A 21,505-nucleotide genomic window follows, 5' to 3' on the forward strand; every position below is an offset into this window, starting at 1 on the left:
ATGACTGTGTAAGTGACCTGATGTATAACAAATGTTTTGACTAAACGTACACATTGGCACACTCATATAGTATGCGTATTAAATAATGAATTAAAAGCCTACAAGATTACTCCAACATTTCTTTCAATGTAATTGAAATTAAAAAAAAAGGGGTGGAGGCACATTACAAATGCAAATCACTGTGTTGTGCACGTCGACGTGAACGCGCCTTCATCAGCAGTCCTCAGCGTCCTCTGTTCCGTGAGCGCGCGCGCGCGAGGATCCACGGAGAGAACGGAGGACAAGGTGGGGGGGAAAGGGCGCGCGACATACACGGCAGATCCCAATAATGGAGTCGCGGCGGTGGAAGTCGGTTTGGCGAGCTACGGGGACTGTTCGTTTTTGATATAATCATTTTGTTATTTCAATGTTTGACTTTAGATAGGCTAATGTGCGGCTGACGTCAACATTACAGATCCAGCAAGCCACTGACCGATAGCTCGGAAGCTGCACGTTAACGGGCATATACTGGCGCTAGGCAACGCGGCGCATCGGTGGTGGTACGCTCGGATGGGGATACCGAGGGCGTGCGGTGTTTGATGGTACAGCCTCGGGTTGAAGGGATGAGCTTTGACCGTTTTACTGTGAAATATCGCATTCAATAGAGTCGAAATCTAGACAGCAATGTTGAGTCATTTGACATAGTTAATTCTTCATTGTTAGTAGCCTTATTAGCCCATTAATCATTCCATCCCTCACCTCGATTTCTAAAGATGTGTAGCCTTGTCAAATCACATACAGGTTCGCAGGTTGGATCTACAATCTTCGGTTACACGAAAAGAAAGACTATTAAGTCATAATAGGCTATTAGACGCTACGACCAAATTACCAGTCTGTAACAAGAGAAAGGACAACAGTGGAATAAGGCTGCACTGGAGCAAAGAGAGAGAAGAGAGAGAGAACCATTGAAAGATTCTAAAGACACCTCGGGAAACAAAAAATAAAAAATGCTACCTTCACAAGAAGCCGCCAAAATGTACCACGATAACTATATGCGGAACTCCCGCGCCATCGGGGTTCTCTGGGCGATCTTCACCATCTGCTTCGCCATCGTCAACGTCGTGGTCTTCATCCAACCCTTCTGGATCGGGGACAGCGTCAGCACCCCTCAGGCAGGCTACTTCGGTTTGTTCCACCAATGCGTCGGTACCGGGTCCCCCAACCGAGAGCTGACGTGCCAGGGGAGCTTCGCCGAGTTCGGTAACATCCCCTCCGGAGCGTTCAAAGCGGCGTCGGTGTTCGTGCTGCTGTCCATGGTGCTCATCCTCGGCTGCATCGCCTGCATGGCGCTGTTCTTCTTCTGCAACACCGCCTCGGTCTACAAGATCTGCGCGTGGATGCAGCTGCTCTGTGGTAGGTGATATGGCCGTTCGTATGTGCGCTATGAACGGTATTAGCCCTATGTTAGATCTAGGCTATGTTTCTTGGTTGGGATGTGAATGAGGTTCTTTCGCAACTGCCCGAACCAGTCGACTCATCAGCCAGTTTCCTTTGATGGTTATTCATGCGATAGCCTCGTTCATTGAAGGGACTAGTAACACACATCAGGCCTAAACTAATCTGATTGCTATTCTGGTCGTAAACCTCTGAATATCTCGAGAGATGATATTCCTCTCTGCAGATGAAATGTCAGTTCCGCGTTTTTGGCACCATTCCTAATTCCATTCCATGCGTTACAATGAGCCTCGTCCTCCGATTTCTACCTCCACCAGCCTTCCCTGTTCTCGACCTAGTTTGGTCGTGGTACAGTAGCAGACCAGTTGTCATGAAATTGGGATTAGGAATGCAGGTTGATGGGATTATAACTGTATCTGGGATGTTTGGGAGATGTGGTGAATTACACACACACACATTCACACACACACACACACACGCACACACACACACACACACACACACACACACACACAGACCTCATCTATAGGAGCTTCCTCTCCTCTGTGATGATCCAACCTGATCCTGTAGTGTGGGAGTGAGTCTACCTCAGAGAAAGAGATAGAGAGAGAGAGAGAGGGAGGGGGGTGGAGAGAGAGAGAGACAGAGAGACAGCGAGAGAGAGAGGGGGGGAAAGGGAGGGAGAAAGAGGAGACTAACATCAGCAGTTTTTTTCTGTATTGTATTTTTTACTTTTCTCTCTCCTCTCTGATCAGCTGAGTCAGTAGTCATGGTGTTCCAGAAGCAGTAACATTTGTATCTTAGCTCCATCTCTCTCTATGGTTTGGTATTGTATGGAGATGTGTTACCCTGCCTAGGCTACATCATGTAACATTTGTAGCTTAGCTCCATCTCTGTCTATGGTCTGGTATTGTATGGATGCTGCCTATGTTACCCTGCCTAGGCTACATAATGCAGCATTTGTAGCTTATCTGTAGATTAGCCATCTATGCTCTGCGGTGCACAGGTAAGCAGCCTAATAGGCTTGGATGGGTGCCTGAAGCGCTCAACCGCCACTGAGATGATAGTTTAATCAGCTGCCCCGTCCTGGCAGAGCGTCGTGGAGGTGTGCCATAGCCAACAGTGTGCCAACCACGGCCCAGCGGAGGCAGTGGGTCAACACGGGCCTGGGCAGCAGAACAAAGAGGGCCAGCTGCTTCTCTAAGTGCTCACATGCTGTCCCTCACTGGACATGGCCCAGGGGAGGCTGGCGGAGGTAGAAATCGGAGGACGGGTTCATTGTAATGCATGGAACGGAATGAGGAATGGTATCACGTGGTTGATTCCATTCCTCATTCCGTTCCATGCGTTACAGTGAGCCCGTCCTCTGATTTCTGCCTCCAACAGCGTCCCCTGACATGAACATAGACCCTATCTACATCTCTGGACCTCCAGAGCTGTGTACCCACTACTATCTGTATACACTTACTGTTTATGGAAGTTATGGCAATAGCCTTTTGTCAATTGGCCATATATGCAGTGGTCAGTCAGTTAGTTCCAATCTAAATGAGAGAAGCACCTCTGACTATGGTACAGAGAAGGACACACACACACACACACACACACACGCAGCTGTGTAACAGAGAAGGTCAGTGTGAGCTTGGAACGCTGTGTCCCGAAAGGCATGCTGGGAATTATTCTCAGACCAGCCTGATGACCTTTGACATTATCGCCTATCGGCGAGACAGATCTAGATCACTCAGAACATCCTGGAGCATTGTGGGTAAAAACACAGGGCTGGAGTGGCCTATAGAGTATGTTCAAGCAGCTTTGAAAACTCTCCCCTTTTGAGAGTGCCTGTGTTCTTCTGACACCCTGAACACTGAAAAGAGCTTTATCAACCATTTCCTTGGAAATGAACGCCAGTATCAAATGGAAGTATGGAATGGACTGGGGCTAAACTTCAGATTGACTGTTTAAGAAATTTGAGGAATTCTAGATGGGAATGTGTTGTTGAAGGTGTTTGTAGATAAAATACTATGCTGCCTGTTTGTGTTTGACATAGAAACCTAGATCTGGTATGATGATGAGAGCTCTAGGCACCATTTGACTAGAATTATTCCCCAGTTGGTTCCTTCCCTGTTGCCTTGACCCACAGCTGTTAACCGGCAATGTCAAACGGTCTGACAAGTACTGACAAGTAGTGATTTAGCACTAATGATGATGTGTACTTCAATTTTCAAACACACACACACACATGCACACAAACAAGCACCAGCCTCCACTGCTTACAGTACAATTCTATCTGACCTATTTCTGGCATATGAGCTGACGGACCAGAAGCCCAGCTCTAGTACCTCCCTCCCTGGCAGACATTGTTGTTGTTTTTCTCCTTGCTTCCCATCCCTTATGCTGTCTGAATGAACAAACACTGACACACTTTGTAGACACCAAAGACACTGCAATCAGTACAGAGAGTTCCTCTCAAAACCTCGCAGAGGAGCCATGCTCTATTGGATCGGTTGTCAGTTAGGATAAGGAAAGGCTCTTAGAATTAACAGAAATATCAGAAGGAAGAGACATCTTAAATCTCTTTGTTTTCCTCCTCATCCCTCACTCTCTCTCTCTCTGAAGGGGACAATGGTAATACGGGTCAGAAGAATGCATTATGCAGTTGGCAGATTATTTTTAGAAAGGCCACAGTAACTATGGAATTATTTATTGAGGCTGATCATTAAAACATGTAAGTTTCAGTGGGAAGACGAGGAAGACGTCTCAGGGAAAAGCGTGGGACACACACACACACACATGTCCGCACACACACACGCACATGCACACACGCCTGTGCACACACACGCACATGCCTGCACACGCCCACGCACGGCCACACACACACGCACGCGCACACACACATGCACACACACGGGGGAAACTGGGATCCCCGGGATAGGCTTTCCTCCTCAGCTCTATTTCTAGTAACTATTCCACTGCAGCACCTCTTCCTGCAATCTAACTGGAAATACCTGCACGTGTAAGCATTTATCCACACACACACACGCACACGCACACACACACACACACACACACACACACACACACACACACACACACACACACGCACAGACTCAGACACATGCACACACACACACAAAACACGCACACACACAGATTCATACGCACATGCACACACGCACAAACAAAGACTCACACGCACGCGCGCGCGCGCACACTCACACACCCACACACACACACACCCTCTATCTCTTTTCATCCCTATTACATTAAACATTGACACATGGAACAAAGAGCAGGAACAAAAGGGATTGTTAACATAGAAAAACTAAATACCCTTGCTGGCAAAAAGCAGTGTGTGTATGTGTGTGTGTGTGTGTGTGTGTGTGTGTGTGTGTATGTGTGTGTTTGCGTAGAGGAATAAGAAAACCCTAAAAACCCTTCTGTTGTGTAACACACTGGTTCTGCTTCCAATAGCTTACTGACATCAAACACTACTGAGAGAGAGGGGGAACGAGAGGGAGAGAGAGAGAGAGAGAGAGTTAAAGAGAGAGAGAGAGAGAGAGAAGAGGGGGAGCTAGGGAGGAAAGTAAGTTATTGTGAAGAGCGTGTGTCTCCCTGCTGGGAGTATCTTACTCTATATGAAGCATGTTGCTTTCCCATGGCACTTTATACAGTATGTGTGGGCCAATTTACTGTCATTTTCTGGCCACATATTATCACTAAAATGGGGCATGTACTGTATGACATTGTACATCTTATACATTCTTTAGGTATTTAGTTTCTTTAGGTACTAAGAAAAGTGCTATACAAAATAAACACATTATTATTATTATTATTATTATTATTATAATATTTGTACCTTTATAATATCAGTAAGGATTTGGGTGACAAAAAAAATCCCAAATAAAACCCCTTCAAAGTGAACCTTTCAGCATCACTTAGCCTGTTTCCAGTGCATTTCAGCTCCGCTCTCCCTCTCCTCCCTAGCTCTGTGGTCTGCTAGCTCCGCTCTCCCTCTCCTCCCTCGCTCTGTGGTCTGCTAGCTCCGCTCTCCCTCTCCTCCCTAGCTCTGTGGTCTGCTAGCTCCGCTCTCCCTCTCCTCCCTCGCTCTGTGGTCTGCTAGCTCCGCTCTCCCTCTCCTCCCTAGCTCTGTGGTCTGCTAGCTCCGCTCTCCCTCTCCTCCCTCGCTCTGTGGTCTGCTAGCTCCGCTCTCCCTCTCCTCCCTCGCTCTGTGGTCTGCTAGCTCCGCTCTCCCTCTCCTCCCTCGCTCTGTGGTCTGCTAGCTCCGCTCTCCCTCTCCTCCCTAGCTCATATTAAACAGGACTGCTGACCTGGCATGTCCTGCTGCAATATTCATCAGAACAAAGGAGGACACAGCGACACGTACGAGGAGAATTGAACATTTGACCATGGATGCTTCTCAAAAGATATGAAGAGCGGAATAGTATTTTCCCTCTCCATCCCACCCTCTCTCATTCTCTCCTCTCTCCACTCTCCACCCCCAACCCCCCCCCCCCTCCCCCTGCTTTCTTTGAAGTTCTCCCAGTTCATGACTGAAACCATTTTAACCTCCTTTCTCTCTCTCTCTCCCCCCCCCTCCCCCTCCCCCTCCCCCAGCGGTGTGCCTGGTCCTCGGCTGCCTGATCTTCCCTAACGGCTGGGATGCGGAGGTGGTGCGGGACATGTGTGGGGAGGAGACGGGGAGGTACACCCTGGGCAGGTGCTCCGTGCGCTGGGCTTACATACTGGCCATCATGGGCATCCTGGACGCCCTCATCCTCTCATTCTTGGCCTTTGTACTGGGCAACAGACAGAACAGCCTCTACAGCCTCTACCTGGACGACCTGCAGAACGACAACAAAGGTGAGGGAGGGAGGGAGGGAGGGAGGGGGGAGAGGTTGAGGGAGGGAGGTAGAGAGAGACTGTTTGCGCAGTGTTGCGTCAGACAGTGGAGATGTAAGAATAGAAAGATGTAGGGGGGACGGAACACTCTGTTCCCTCATGATCACATGACACCCCCTCCCTGGTCCACAAACCCCCACCCTGGTCCACAAATCCCCTACCTGGTCCTCACACCCCCTCCCTGGTCCTCACACCCCCTCCCTGGTCCACAAACCCCCTTCCTGCTCCTCACACCCCCTACCTGGTCCTCACACCCCCTCCCTGGTCCTCACACCCCCTCCCTGGTCCACAAACCCCCTTCCTGCTCCTCACACCCCCTCCCTGCTCCTCACACCCCCTCCCTGGTCCACAAACCCCCTTCCTGCTCCTCACACCCCCTCCCTGGTCCTCACACCCCCTCCCTGGTCCACACACCCCCTCCCTGGTCCACACACCCCCTCACTCACCACCTCCCTGTCCACACACCCCCTCCCTGGTCCACACTTTATAATCTATTGTGGCGAAGGTTACCATGGTTACTTGCCAGATTCCGGTGGGATAAGTGTGCAGCGTCTCTCTCCTACCTGATTAACCTTGTGTGACCTGCTGGGTTTGAACCCTGGTCTTTTTTATGCTCTAAGACTGTGTTAGCTCTCTGAGCTGAAGCCTAAAGCCTACTGTTAGCATTAGCTTGACTGTTTTGTTTACATCGTCAATGTGTCAAATTCAAAACAATATTTCCACTCTGTCCCTGCAGACTATTCACTGTCCAGGGTAAGTGATCAGAGTCATGGCTTTGTGTTCCCTGGTGTGTGGACGCTGTGCAGAGTTATTGTGTAGTGTTGGTGTTGTGTGCTGTTGTTGTGTAGCGTTGTTGTTGTGTAGCGTTGTTGTTGTGTAGCATTGTTGTGTAGCGTTGTTGTTGTGTCGCGTTGTTGTGTAGCATTGTTGTGTAGCATTGTTGTTGTGTAGCATTGTTGTGTAGCGTTGTTGTTGTGTAGCGTTGTTGTGTAGCGTTGTTGTTGTGTAGCATTGTTGTGTAGCGTTTTTATGTAGCGTTGTTGTTATGTAGCGTTGTTGTGTAGCGTTGTTGTTGTGTAGCGTTGTTGTTGTGTAGCATTGTTGTCGTGTAGCATTGTTGTGTAGCGTTGTTGTTGTGTAGCGTTGTTGTTGTGTAGCATTGTTGTTGTGTCGCATTGTTGTGTAGTGTTGTTGTGTAGCGTTTTTATGTAGCGTTGTTGTGTAGCATTGTTGTGTAGTGTTGTTGTTGTGTAGCATTGTTGTTGTGTAGAGTTGTTGTTGTGTAGCATTGTTGTGTAGTGTTGTTGTTGTGTAGCATTGTTGTGTAGCGTTTTTATGTAGCGTTGTTGTGTAGCGTTGTTGTTGTGTAGAGTTGTTGTTGTGTAGCGTTGTTGTTGTATACAGTTGTTGTGTAGCATTGTTGTTGTGTTGCATTGTTGTGTAGAATCGCTGTGGAGGCTTCCCTGGTTGTACTGTTGTCTCAGTGTTGTCTCAGTGTTGTCTCAGTGTTGTCTCAGTGTTGGGTGCTGAAGTATTGTTGCGACAGCCAGGATGGTTGTTGGTCTTGTCCTGTATGTGGCTGGCTGCCCTGTCTTGTTGCTTATTTACTGTACCTCAGTAGAGGCTGGTGGAGGTAGAAATCAGAGGACCGGCTCATTGTAATGCATGGAATGGAATAAGGAATGGTATCAAACATGTGATTCCATTCCATGCATTAAAATGAGCCTGTCTACCTCCATCAGCCTCCCCTGGTGTAGCTTTGTTCACTGTAGCACTGTGCTGTGTGTTTCTATCTGCAGTATATCACAAATCTTCCTGTCTGTGTCCTCCCTCAGATTGAAGTTCGGGACAGGAGAGACATGCGCTATGGAGTCCAGAGGTTCCACTGAGCCCCCCCCCCCCTTTCAATGCCAATCCCCCCTGGGACAGAAGAGACCTGCACTATGGAGTCCAGAGGTTCTACTGAGCCCCCCCCCTCTCAATGCCAATCCCCCCTGGGACAGAAGAGACCTGCACTATGGAGTCCAGAGGTTCTACTGAGCCCCCCCCTCTCAATGCCCTTCCCCCCTGGGACAGAAGAGACCTGCACTATGGAGTCCAGAGGTTCCCCCCCCCTCCCCCACCATTCTGTGATTTACAACTGGGATAGACTATATTTTACAAATGATATGCCAAGTGCATTTAAATATACATTGTATTTCCACTGAAATTTACATTCTAAAATTTAAAAAATACTTTTTATAACCTGTATGTAAACATAGTTCTGTATTCACTGTATTGAAACTCAGTGTAAAAAAGCCCCAAAAAGGAAAACCTCTCCATTGCAGCATGACTTCTCTGGGAAACTACTGTATCAGGGGAGGCTGGTGGAGGTAGAAATTGGAGGACATGCTCATCATAACGCTAGGATAGGAATACCATTTTGAATTCCATTCCATGTATTACAATGAGCCTGTCCTCTGATTTCCACCTCCACCAGCCTCCCCTGTACTGTACATACAAACTGGTGCAACAGACTCAAATGGACAACTCATCTCCCACCTTGAAAGTGTTGTTCTGTGTATTTCTACCCTTTGCATACCTTTAATATATTTCAAAAGAAAATAAGAAAATGTGTACAAATTAATTGTATATTAACAAGCCCAAGCCTTTCTACAAACAGAGAAACAGCACATTGAATTAGGGGAAAAAATAGTCAACTAAATGAATATTTTGGAAAGCGTTCAATTGGGACCCCATAGAAATGCATTTGAAGTCGTTTGAACAATGAAAAGAAAATAACCATTTTTACCTGAAAGACATTTTCCAATGACATCTTATGGAGGAGAACTACAACATGTAATCCTTTGTCTTATCCAGGATCCTTCTAACATTGTGCAGAGCTCTTCATGTAAACTGTTGGAGCGTTGCACACAGTTTTTTGTAAATTGTTGAATAGGCTAAATGTACTGTATTATATTTGTTGGCAGCCATATCTCAGGAAGCCGTCTAGTACTGTACAGCAACCCTCATGCTGAATCTAACCATGCTGGGGTGAAGGGGTTCTAGTAGAGGCTGCTGGAGGTAGAAATCGGAGGGCGGGGCTCATTGTAATGCATGGAATGGAATGAGGAATGGTATCAAATGTGTTGGAATGGAATAAGGAATGGCATCAAACATGTTGGAATGGAATGCGGAATGGCATTAAACACGCAAGGAATGGTGTCTGATACCATTCCATGCATTACAAAGAGCCCGTCCTCCGATTTCTACCTGCTCCAGCCTCCCCTGTGGGAGTCCTATCTCAATGGTTATTAGGATCATTGGTCTGTCCCTTATGCCTACGATACACAACACGTTGTTTTCCCCGAGCTACGGGCTCTAAACACCTGAGAACCTCTTACATTGAACAAGTCCAGCCAAGGCTGGTAATGGGTATGGGTACGTAGTACTCCTAGGGACGCTACCACGGCTGTAGGATGTGATCACTGGCTGGTTGGCCGTGGCAGACAAGTTTACTAAGATTTCCTACGACTTGGAAAAATGCCACAGGAGCTTATCAGGAGGCTGTAGATCCGGGGGAACATGTAGTGTTGCCCAGCTTTGGGTTTCTACTGTGAGAAAAGACAATGCACCAGACCTGAACCTAGTTAGCACACTATTCCCCTCTTCTAGGTGCCTGAGGGACTCTACTATAGACATACTAGTACAGACCAGGGGAGGCTGGTGGAGGTAGACATCAGAGGACAGGCTCATTGTAATGAATGGAAAGGAATGTGGAATGGTATCAACAAACACACGTTTGATATGTGTTTGATGCCATTCCTAATTCGGTTCCATGCATTACAATGAGCCCGTCCTCTGATTTCTGCCTCCATCAGCCTCCCCTGGTACAGATCCAGCTCTCTGCTCTCTTGTTCTTCCAGCTTCATTCATTCTTCTTCAAAGCTCAGAGCCCTGCCTTTGAGGCTTCAGTCATAACAGTGGGAGGTTCCCTTTGAATCATGGAAATCAAATAGAGTCAAGGAGATGAGAGGGGATAGGAGGAAGAAGAGAAGGGGAGATGTGAGGAGATAGCTGACACACACAGAGATAGGGATTTGGGTTCATGAAAAAGTGAAACTTAATTGTCTTTGTCCTTTGTTTACCTTTTGACCTAATTGGCATGTGAGACAAAATCATTGTCAACTTCTAAAACAAAAAAAAGTAAATACTGACTTTCTCTGGTCCTGTACTGTACGTGTTGCCTGGCACCCGTTAGGTAACTTGTCACAATGAGACATGAGGCTATGGAATACGCTGGTAAAGTGGAACGTCGATAGTTGGCTGTCAAACTTGATCTCACCGTAATCAAATCGACTATTGTTCATTATTTCACTTTCCCCATTATCCCAGAAAGGGAGTGTCAAAAACTGCACAGGTTAGAAGATTTATTTTCAAAAATCGGTGTTCAGCTATATTAGCGACACATCTCTGGAATAGCAAATACAAATATTTTATCACGCTCAAAAAATAGCTAAAATAGCTTTATTTACTAGTCTCCTATGGAGCTTCCAATACTAACTATGTTTGTCCCCAGACAGTTTTGTTGTCATGGTATTATTTGATTATGATGCAATCACTTTACCAGCGTATAGTCATATTTGTATATGCTGCGTTGCTGTATGATATATAATTTGTTGAGTATTTTCTGCTGATATCTTTGTTGTACGTGTCATCAGATGAAATTGTATTGATTATGTTAAATGTACTGAATAAAAAAAAAAAAAGTATTTTCGCTGAACGACTTGATGATCATTCAGTCAGTCACCTGGCAACATGTCTGTAACCCCTAACGATGGAGGAATGAAAAAAAAAATTTAGGCTCACTCTGCCAATGTACCGCAACGACATAAAGAGACATTCTGTAGCATTTTCTGAACATCATGTTGTTTCGGATTAAAGGTCCTCTGAAATTTACCAGTCAAACGTGTGCAAGTGGTTCAAATTCACCTGTTGACATCACTGTAAAATCACCCTTTGAGAAAGTCCAAACAAAGATGTTCTGGAGCTGCTTGTTAAAGTGTAAGGAGCAAAGTAATAACACAAACATTTACAGAATGATCTAATTCCAAACGAACATACACCACAATACAGCATGCAATGCCAGATATAGTATTCATCAGGTGAGGCTGGTGGAGGTAGAAATTGGAGGATGGGTTTATTGTAATGCATGGAACGAAATAAGGAATGGTATCAAACACACATATCAAACCATTTCTCATTCCATTCCATGCATCACAATGAGCCCGTCCTCCGATTTCTACCTCCACCAGCCTCCAGGCATTACAATGAGCCCGTCCTCCGATTTCTACCTCCACTGAGATACAGTGTTCACGTGATGTAACGAGAGGAGATGCTATCTAAAATTAGGCTTGCATAAGTTAGCAGATCTGGCCTGCTGTGAGCACAGCAGGGGTTCTGGGGGAACATGCTGTTCCTTTCAAGTGTTTGTATTTCATCATAGAGCACATATAGCCTGAGACGGCTGTGAAACTCAGATTCAGCACGGGAGGCTGATGGAGGTAGAAATGTCATTTCATTCTGTGTGTTACATTGAGCCCATCCTCCGATTTCTACCTCCACCAGCCTCCCCTGGGAGCTGGAGTAGATATGTGGTAGACTGTTCATCCCTATGGAATCAAACATTCAGGTCAGGTAATAAACCTCAAACACACAGAGGACAGACTAACATTTGTACATGTGTGAAAACCATTGCTGGAACATGTGGGAGAATATATAAGATATATATACAGTTGTGGTCAGAAGTTTACATACACTTGTAAAGAACATGTATGTCATGGCAGTCTTGAGTTTCCAATCATTTCTACAACTCTTATTTTTCTGTGATGGATTGATTGGAGCACATACAGTGTGTGTGTGTGTGTGTGTGTGTGTGTGTGTGTGTGTGTGTGTGGCGCCAAAACGAACTGCGAGGAAAGTAAACAACCTGACACAGAGAGACAATACAGTTTTGACAGAACCCACATTACCGTGCTCCACGCGAGAAATATGAGACGTTATCCTCCGGTTGGCGATTTGTCCGGACGCCGTTCACAAATCCGTGTGTCGCTCCGCGCTGAGAGATGTAGTTCCTGTTCCACACGGCCTGTCTGGAGCCGACATTTAACAGCGCGTCTTTCATTTGTTCACCGTCGCTCCTTGCACTCCGTATCTCTCCTCCCCGCCTTCATTTGACGTGAGTTTGTTTTTTATATCAATAATTTAAAAAGTCTTTATTTACTTTATTCTGAAACGCTTTAACCCTCCTCAACGTAGTAGGCTATCGCTGTAGGCCTACAGCATTACTGTATTTGATCACTGTAAATAAAGGTTAAATAAAATAATATTTGTAAGATGGCATTATAGCCTCTAAACTAGCCATGAATGACCTGAAGCATTGGTGCATAGAGCAGGCAACAGCAGTGTTAAGCAGTTGGGAGCAGAGTAATGTCCCTTTGCAAAAAACAAAAGAAGTACAAGGCAAGTTGAAACACATTCATGAGTGAAATTCTCGAAATATAATAGAAATAGAAATACAATACAAAAAAATGCTAACTTTTGATTACTTAAAGCTAATATTTACAGAGCTCACTGAGCGACACTGGGCCAGTAGCAGTGGAGGATACAGCCAGGGGCAGACACTGGACAGGTGCAGACACTGGGCAGGGGCAGGGGCAGGGGCAGACACTGGGCAGGGGCAGGGGCAGACACTGGACAGGTGCAGACACTGGGCAAGTGCAGACACTGGGCAAGTGCAGGGGCAGGGGCAGGGGCAGGGGCAGGGGCAGGGGCAGGGGCAGGGGCAGGGGCAGGGGCAGGGCAGGGCAGGGCAGGGGCAGGGGCAGACACTGGGCAGGGGTAGAGGTACAGGAGGGTAGGGAAGTCAGCAGCAGAGCCAGGGGTGGAGCAGACACTGGGCAGCAGTGGCCCTTCTCTCAGGCTGGTAGTCCAACATGCGTAGCAGAAAGTCCGAAAAGAAAGACGCCTCCTTTAGCAGGAAGTGGTATTTCTCCACCAGGACCTCATACAGCCCCCAGGGCCGCAGCACCCCGATACAACGCAGGTCACCTGGGGGGGGTGGGGGTGGGGGGGGTGTGTGTGTGTGTGTGGGGGGGGGGGGTAGGAGAGGAGAGAGGAGGAATGACAGAGGAGAGGAGAGGCAGGGAGGATAGGGGAGGACAAGGTATTATTTGTATTATGTGAAATTATTGCTGTACGTTTGTCTGCATTGAATAATAATCAGGTAACTGCTACATTAGGACCAAAAATACCTCTGTAAATTGAAACTACTGGGATAAGTTTTCGAATGTAGGATTGTGAAATGGAATCATATCACCCATGACCCACCTCTGCGATTGAAGTACTCTGTGGAGTATTTCCCTGACAGGGCTATGGGTGCCGGGATATTACCCAGAAGCTCCATGATGTGAGCTAGGTGGTCTGGAGGGAGAAGAACATCAATGGATCAACTGTTATGCACATCAACACAATGAGGACACAACATAATCACCATTTAATCCTTTTTGTCATGCCTCTGTTGCCGTACCTTCCTCAAGGGAGAAGGTCTTGCCAGCTGTGGGCTCGAACAGGCAATCTCCAGTGACCAACTCAAAGGCCTGGAATCAGTGAACAAACAAAACGAGAAGATTGCGAGACGGATCAGAGACTAGTCAGCAGTGGTCTCAGATCCGTGGTCTCTGATCCTCACTCCCCTGGTGTTGGTGTTGTGTGGAGGTTGTGTTAATGTTGCAGACAGATTCAGTGTAGGCTGGGAATGTCGTGTGGAGGTACATTGTGTGTCTCACCATACAGGCTACACTCCAGATGTCTGCAGGCGGGCCGTACTCTGAGCCCAGCAGGACCTCCAGCGAGCGGTACTGACGGGTCTGAATCTCCTCACAGAAGTGTTTGTACTGGGGATACACATTGAGAAGAGACAGACAGACAGACAGACAGACAGAAAGACACACACACACACACACACACACACACACACACACACACACACACACACACACACAGGGAGAGAAGAGACACACACACACACAGGGAGAGAAGAGACACACTCACACACACACACAGGGAAAGAAGAGACAGCGCATCAGAACAATCACAAAAGTATGATTTTGATCGCAGCGAAACAGATAACAAGATGGAAGTTCACATACTGCTCACAGACTGATATTAATATCATAGCCGTATTACACAGTGTATGACATCATCAGTGAGTACTCACCACCCAACAGGAGCTTCCCAAGTCAGCGATCTTCACTGTGATCTCCGTCAGACTCATGGGGCTCACCACGTCCTTCTCTGAGGAGGACAGCAGGAAATGAATAACCATATTTTGTGGGTTCTCAAATATTTTGTATTCTCAAATATATAATAAATTAAATTAAACAACAGTAGGATCCAGCAAACCTCTGGGGCATGCAGACACACATACAGTCACCTGCTGCTGTCAGGCTGTTCATGATCTGGTTCCCTAAGTCACATGACATAACAAAGATCTGCGTCAGGGGAGGCTGGTCAGAACATGTACCTGCAAGGCTCCTGGGCTTGGCGTCTCTCCCAGGGAATACAGAGGAGGTACCGCCCCCTGCTGTCTGCTTGTGGGACTGCTCCTCCAGACACAGCAAGATGTTCTCAGGCTTGATGTCTGTGTGGATGATTTTACGGTGAGTGTGGAGGTAGTCTAGTCCCTGGAGAACCTGCAGTTAGACAAAGAGCCATGATTATGCTGCTCCCAGACAACCAGTAGTTTAGACTATAGAGATATCTAGACAGCAGGGGAGGCTGTTGGAGGTAGAAATCGGAGGACGAGCTCACACATTTGATACCATTGCTCATTCCATTCCATGCATTACATTGAGCCTGCCCTCCGATTTCTATCTCCACCAGCCTCTCCTGGTACAGATGTTTCTCAAGCCATTCTCGGGGGACCCCCGATGGTGGACCTTTGTTCTTGCACAGCTCTAACACACCTGACTAATCAAGAGCTTGGTGATTAGTTATTTAGAGTACATGTTTCTAATCAGGTGTGTTACTGATGGCTTAAAACAAAAATCTGCATCCCATGGGGGTCCCCAGTGGATTGAGACAAAAGACCCTACTCCCCTGTCTCTCTCTCTCTTACCTGGGTGAGGACTTGTTTGACCCAGGACAGCGATAGCCCAGGGTTCCCAAAGCACACCTGCCAACAGCGCAGGTCAGGGCCAAGCAGCTCCATGACCAAGCATACGTCTACACAGACAGGTGTTAGGGAACCACACATACTACATCGTGACTTAATGCTCCCTCTTCAAAACAAACAAATGACGAGGCATTCCTGAAGCCTTCTTAAGCCCTTTATACAGTGGGCCAGTGGTTAATAGGTTCAGACCGACATTGCAGTGGTGGTTTACCTCAATGTCGCTGCTGCAGCTGACACAAGGTGTGAAAGCCACCACAAGGTGGTGACAAGAGCTGTGAAGGATGTTTGAAAAGAGAAACGTTTGCTTTATCAGCTTGCCTTATCAGATAGGTCTTACAGAGCTGACTTGGGGAGGTAAGGATACGGACTCCATTGACACCCACCAGCTTGAACTCATCCAGCAGCTGAACGATCCTTCTGCTCTGGGGGTGGCGGGCACTGGGACCACTGGCCTGGGGGGGGGGGGGGGGGGGGGGGGGTTGGGGCAGGGGTACAAAGTCAGAGATAGTGATCAACAAGAGAGAAATAAAAGTAGGGTACGAGAGAGAGAGAGAGAGTACGAAAAAAGAGAACCGGACAGAGAGAGTGAGAGGGAGTGAAAAACAGAGCAAGAGAGAAGGGAGAGAGAGAGAAGAGGAGACAAGAGACTCACACAGCGTAACAGTGCTATTTCATCCTGCCCTGCCTGTGTGAACCCTGCTCCACTCTTCAACACCTTCACGGCCACACGGCTGCCCCGCCTGCACACACAGCATTAAATACACCAGCCAAAAAACATACATTGTAAAGTTGAATCCTGAACCACATTCAATATTACATTAACATATCTGAGGTAGAGACAGACAGATTATTGTCTCTATCAGGGGAGGCTGGTGGAGGTAGAAATTGGAGGACGGGCTCATTGTAATGCATGGAATGGAATCAGGAATGGTATCAAGCATGTGTTTCATACCATCTCTCATTCCATTCCATGCATTACAATGAGCCCGTCCTCTGATTTCTACCTCCACCCAGCCTCCTCTGGTCTCTATGTATAATAAGAAAGCTATGTATGTATGTGTGTACCTGAGGTCCTGACAGAGCCAGACGGTAGAGAAGTAGCCCCAGCCCAGCTTAGACAGAACCTGGTATCTCCTGTTGAAGGTGTCTCCAACCTGGACAGGGTGGTAGCCGCCTGTGAATCAATACACTGTCATATTCATATCCACCATTGTATTGCCACCATTCCTTTTTAAGTTAAGTTTTTCAGGTGGGAATCACTTTCGGCATTCTAGCTGGCTTTCGTTTCTCACTCGGGAGACGTATCTAACTTTAAAAAGTTATGTTGGCTACAGGAAATGAGGGACATAACTTCAAAACAAAAAGTTAAAGGTCAATACAAACATGGATACCAATGATGTCAGATTGTATGTAATGTCTATGGTGTGATACACATCAACTACATGGCAGAACGGACACTCAATATGAGCAATCTGTACATACACAAACTGTCCTCCATTTTGGCTCCAAACATTCCATGACAACTACAGCACATTCTAAATGGAACCTTTGACGCCAACATGGAGCCCATGAAAACAAACAGCGTTTGCCAGACTTCGTACATTTATGATGTACATTATGTGTGTGAGTGATGATGGGGCAGTAGATACATACCATAGCAGTATTCTCTGTGGTCCTCTCTGTCCTGAACCTCCTCAGGCTCCAGCTGTTCAAAGCAGCTCAGGTCCTCTAGTCCAAGGGATGTCCCAGCTTTACCACTGAAACACGCACACACATGCGCACATGCACACACAAATGCATGCACGCATGCATGCATACAGGCACGCACGCACACAAGCACACACACAGAGACACAGACATTGACTGTAAACATACACATACTGTAGACACACACAATATTAATAGATGTTGGAGGACAGGCTCATTGTAATGAATGGAATGGAACACGTTTGATACCATTCCTCATTCCATTCCATGCATTACAATGAGTTCGTCCTCCGATTTCTACCTCCATCAGCCTTCCACTGAAACACACAGTGGTGTCTCACAACACACACACACACACACACACACACACACACAAACACACTATATTTCAATCTTTTTTAGTTTACCATCCCCCGGAAGGAAAATGGCTGTGAGCTCTGTGGAATCTTGAGGTGTCAAAGCTGTGTTGTCATCAGTTTGGATATAATAAGATTGTCTGTGGTTGGGTCTCCTTATCAACAGCTCCTAATTTAAATACTGTTCTTTCTCTTTTCCTGTGTCCTGTTGTGAGGTTATCATCATGTTGTGAGTAGCATAGTTTTGAATGACCAGTGGTCATCTCTCTCTCTCTCTCTCTATTAGGATGTAACATTTCTCTATGAAGTATTCACCTTGTAATAGTTGTATAAGTACACAGTATTATTAAAGCCTCACTTAAGAATATAAAAAATATATAATACAAAACAAAATATAGCCAAAAGTCTCTGCCAAACCTTCATGTGGAAACTGATATTAATATAAATCCGTCTACACGCGCACACACGCACCCACACATACACACACACACACACACACACACACACACACACACACACACACACAAACACACACATTCCCACCAGTGACAGCTATACAAGGACACAGCCATGCTGCTGTGACCATGAAAACAAAGGTTACAAGGAAAGTTATAAATTGCTTCTGCGTATTGAAGCACACATAACAACATAGAGGGTTAATGCACTCTAGACCTCCTTGTCTAATAAATAAATAAAGTAAATGCACAAGTCTTCGATGGCGGTGAATAGACTAAATCCTGTCCATAGATTTTTTATTTTTTTTTATTTTCAGCCGGCGCAAAACGGACGCATGTCCAAATGCAGCCGTAGTGGCAATTTGTGTCTGCTCTAACTTGTGGGACTACCACTGCGTGGTTATACATGCCAATGAGCAGGCCAAGTGCCATCAGGTGCACTGAAAAATTCTGGCCTTGAAAATAGCACAAATATTTCAGACACACCCCCTAGCGCCACCGCCAGTGCCCACGTTTGTATTTATGCCGTTAAAACATAGCCCGTAAGGTTGATGCCAGGGGAGGCTGGTGGAGGTAGAAATCAGAGGATGAGCTCATTGTAATGCATGGAATGGAATGAGCATAACAATGAGCCCGTCCTCTGATTTCTACCTCCACCAGCCTCCCTTGTATCTAAGAGAGTCTAAAGGAGTTATGGAGTTCTAGCCACAGTATGGAACTTATACAACACACTCTGTCTTACAATCAACACTTACAGAAAGACTTCATACACAAGTCATGGAGAGAGGTGAATAGCCGGCAGATAACATCCCGTAAACGGACTGATGATCATCTCAGTGCACATAACCCTAATTCACACTACAGAGCCGGACGCAGCTGAGCTGAGCTGTACTGGGCTGGCCTGGTTACACATCCACCATAGCTGCTGAAATAGTGCTGGAAGGGACAATGTGAAAGGAAAATATCCAAGCCAGCACAGTATGGTTCGGGTCGGCCCTGTAGTGTGTAAAGCCCCAAAGTGTCTATGATTGTAATGACTAAACGTTAACTTATGCTTTGTCCATCGGCAGAAATTACATCTAGTCTACACTTTTAAGTGTTGTCTAGGGGTATCACGCATCTATGTTGCTGACGCCATCATGGATTGTCTATGACAAGGATAATAAAAGGTACTCACAGATGCTGGGCCGACCTTTGACCTGGGCACATTCTCCTCTGCATGACTGAATGGGAGATAACCTGCTATTCTGGTTGGAACAGAGCTTGTAGTACAGGACACTGAATGAGAGAGAGAGAGAGAGAGAGAGAGAGAGAGAAGAGAGAGAGAGAGAGAGAGAGAGAGAGAGAGAGTCTGGAAGCTGCTAGTCTGCTGTGGCTGTGTATGAGGAGGTCAGTCAGGTCTAGACATGGAAACACCCAACCCTCTAACTCTCTCTCTCTCTCTGTCTGTCACTATCTTTCTGCTTCACTCTATCCCTCCCTCCCTCTCTTTCTGTCAATCACTGTGTCTGTCTCTGACTTTGTATCTCTCTCTCTCTCTCTCTCTCTCTCTCTCTCTCTCTCTCTCTCTCTCTCTCTCTCTCTCTCTCTCTCTCTCTCTCTCTCTCTCTCTCTCTCTCTCTCTCTCTCTCTCTCTCTCTCTCTCTCTCTCTCTCTCTCTCTCTCTCTCTCTCTCTCTCTCTCTCTCTCTCTCTCTCTCTCTCTCTCTCTCTCTCCCTCCCCTCCCCCTTCTGAGCAGTACGACTCACAGCTGTGATAAGGAAGAGGGGAGGGCGGGAGGAGGAGAGGGGGAAGAGAAGGGACGAGGGGTATTGGGAATTGGGGGAGCAAGCGACAGCTGTCAGGAGTTGCTTTCTCTCAGGGGGGAGTTTGACCACCGATCAACGGATCATGATCTTAGTGAAATAATGCCAGCATGCAAGGGCTGCCCCCTTTCTCCACTACCATGCACATATGATACTGCAACACACACAGGTCGAACTAAGTACTGCAGAAGCCACAATATGACATAAAGTGAAATCAAATTTACTTCAACTGGCTATATAATTGATGTGGATTATTCTAGCTAGAACCTTTTTATCGTTTTATTGTACATGAAAAGCGTTCAATCCAGACACTGTAAGTCTCCATAAAGTTGCTCAAAACAGGCGTGTGAGGACTTGGTGTGTCAGGGTCACTGAGTCCACTGGAACAGAGGTGTCAGCTTACTGAGGGAAGTGAGTGGCAAGAGATCCACTGTCCACACCTCCCTCAGCATGTTTCCACCAGGGCAGGCCTGGAATAGGAGAGAGGGTAAAAATACTCTCTGTAGCCATCCAGAAGGTAGGAGGTGGGAGAGTAGGGTGAGGTTGGGGGGGCAGGGGGGGACGGGTCAGGCCTTTTTAGTTAACACTGGGCTGTTAAAACTACTCCCCTGACACACCACACAATGACATCTCTCTCTCTCTCTCACACACACACACACACACACACACACACACACACACACACACACACACACACACACACACACTCCTCTAACATGCCACTCAAGACCACGCAGGGTGGATAAGCCTGAAGGAGAGGTGAGTGATCTGAGAGAGAGAGACCACAGCTCCAGTTCTCAATGGGTAACCATGAACAGATGACTCATGACCTTACAGGGCAACATCTGTGTCCTTCTGTTCAATGTCATTATGTTCTTAGTTTCATTCCCAGACACTTCCGCCCAAATGCGCAAAAGGTCTGGTGGACCTACGCATCAAACTTGGCCTTCCTTAAGACGATAGAAAGACTGTTAAAAACGGCCATTGGCTTTACCTTGCATTAATCATCTCCCACAGTACTTCCCCCAGTGTTTGCAGACCACACATTTTCATTCGCAACAGTGTGATTCGGTAAATTAAAAATCGTAACAAATACTTCACTCAGTAAATTCAGTGCCACTAAGGCCAGGTTTGAGTCGTGGTTATTCCAGGCTTATATGTGCTGAGCACTGTAGCATAGGGACAAGGTTATAATGTTCTCAACATACTGTTAGCCAGGAGAGCCTCAGCATGTTAAAGGTAATTAACTGAGCTATACAGTAAGGACAGAGCAAGCAAGGATACTGAATTCCTACTAAAACTATACACTGCTGAGCCTAGCACTATCACCAATGGTTCAGTGAATCAAGTGATTTCCGCAACCTTTATAAGCTGAAGCAGGTGTGTCACTACTGAGCTAGAACAAAAGCCTGCACTACTGTGGATGTCCAGCCAGGACTGGAGATGACAACCCACTGTGTCTCTAGTCTATATGATGTATTACCTCCAGTGGCCTGTATGAGTCTTGGTCTCCTCTTGGCTCAGGAGCCAGCTGTAAAGCCTCAGTCAGTCATTACTGTTCTCCTGTTCCAATGTGTTGAAACATGAGCAGTAACACGGACTGAGGCTGCAGTCTGATTCTCTCCCCTTCTCCCTAGT

At 46.7% G+C, this 21,505-nt stretch overlaps 2 protein-coding genes across 2 annotated transcripts; one reads left to right on the forward strand and one right to left on the reverse strand.

Moving 5' to 3' along the window:
• Nucleotides 1-986: 986 nt before the first annotated feature.
• Nucleotides 987-8,219, forward strand: LOC310808020 (LHFPL tetraspan subfamily member 4 protein-like; the record flags this gene model as incomplete). The annotated part of the gene is made up of 4 exons (XM_083674717.1): nucleotides 987-1,392; nucleotides 6,046-6,291; nucleotides 7,067-7,083; nucleotides 8,166-8,219. 4 exons carry the CDS (start codon nucleotides 987-989, stop codon nucleotides 8,217-8,219), a joined length of 723 nt encoding a protein of 240 aa, XP_083530843.1.
• Nucleotides 8,220-13,057: 4,838 nt separating this feature from the next.
• On the reverse strand, nucleotides 13,058-17,360 carry LOC310808021 (SRSF protein kinase 3; the record flags this gene model as incomplete). Its single annotated transcript, XM_083674718.1, has 11 exons — nucleotides 13,058-13,419; nucleotides 13,699-13,791; nucleotides 13,898-13,967; nucleotides 14,157-14,264; nucleotides 14,588-14,664; nucleotides 14,894-15,062; nucleotides 15,488-15,594; nucleotides 15,909-15,996; nucleotides 16,197-16,284; nucleotides 16,610-16,718; nucleotides 17,198-17,360. The coding sequence occupies 11 exons, from the start codon at nucleotides 17,358-17,360 to the stop codon at nucleotides 13,235-13,237; spliced, it is 1,257 nt and encodes a 418-aa protein (XP_083530844.1). The 3' UTR covers nucleotides 13,058-13,234.
• Between the last annotated feature and the right edge of the window lie 4,145 nt (nucleotides 17,361-21,505).

This window comes from Argentina silus, assembly GCF_951799395.1.
Source record: "Argentina silus genome assembly, chromosome: 8".
NCBI classification, from domain to species: Eukaryota; Metazoa; Chordata; class Actinopteri; order Argentiniformes; family Argentinidae; genus Argentina; species Argentina silus.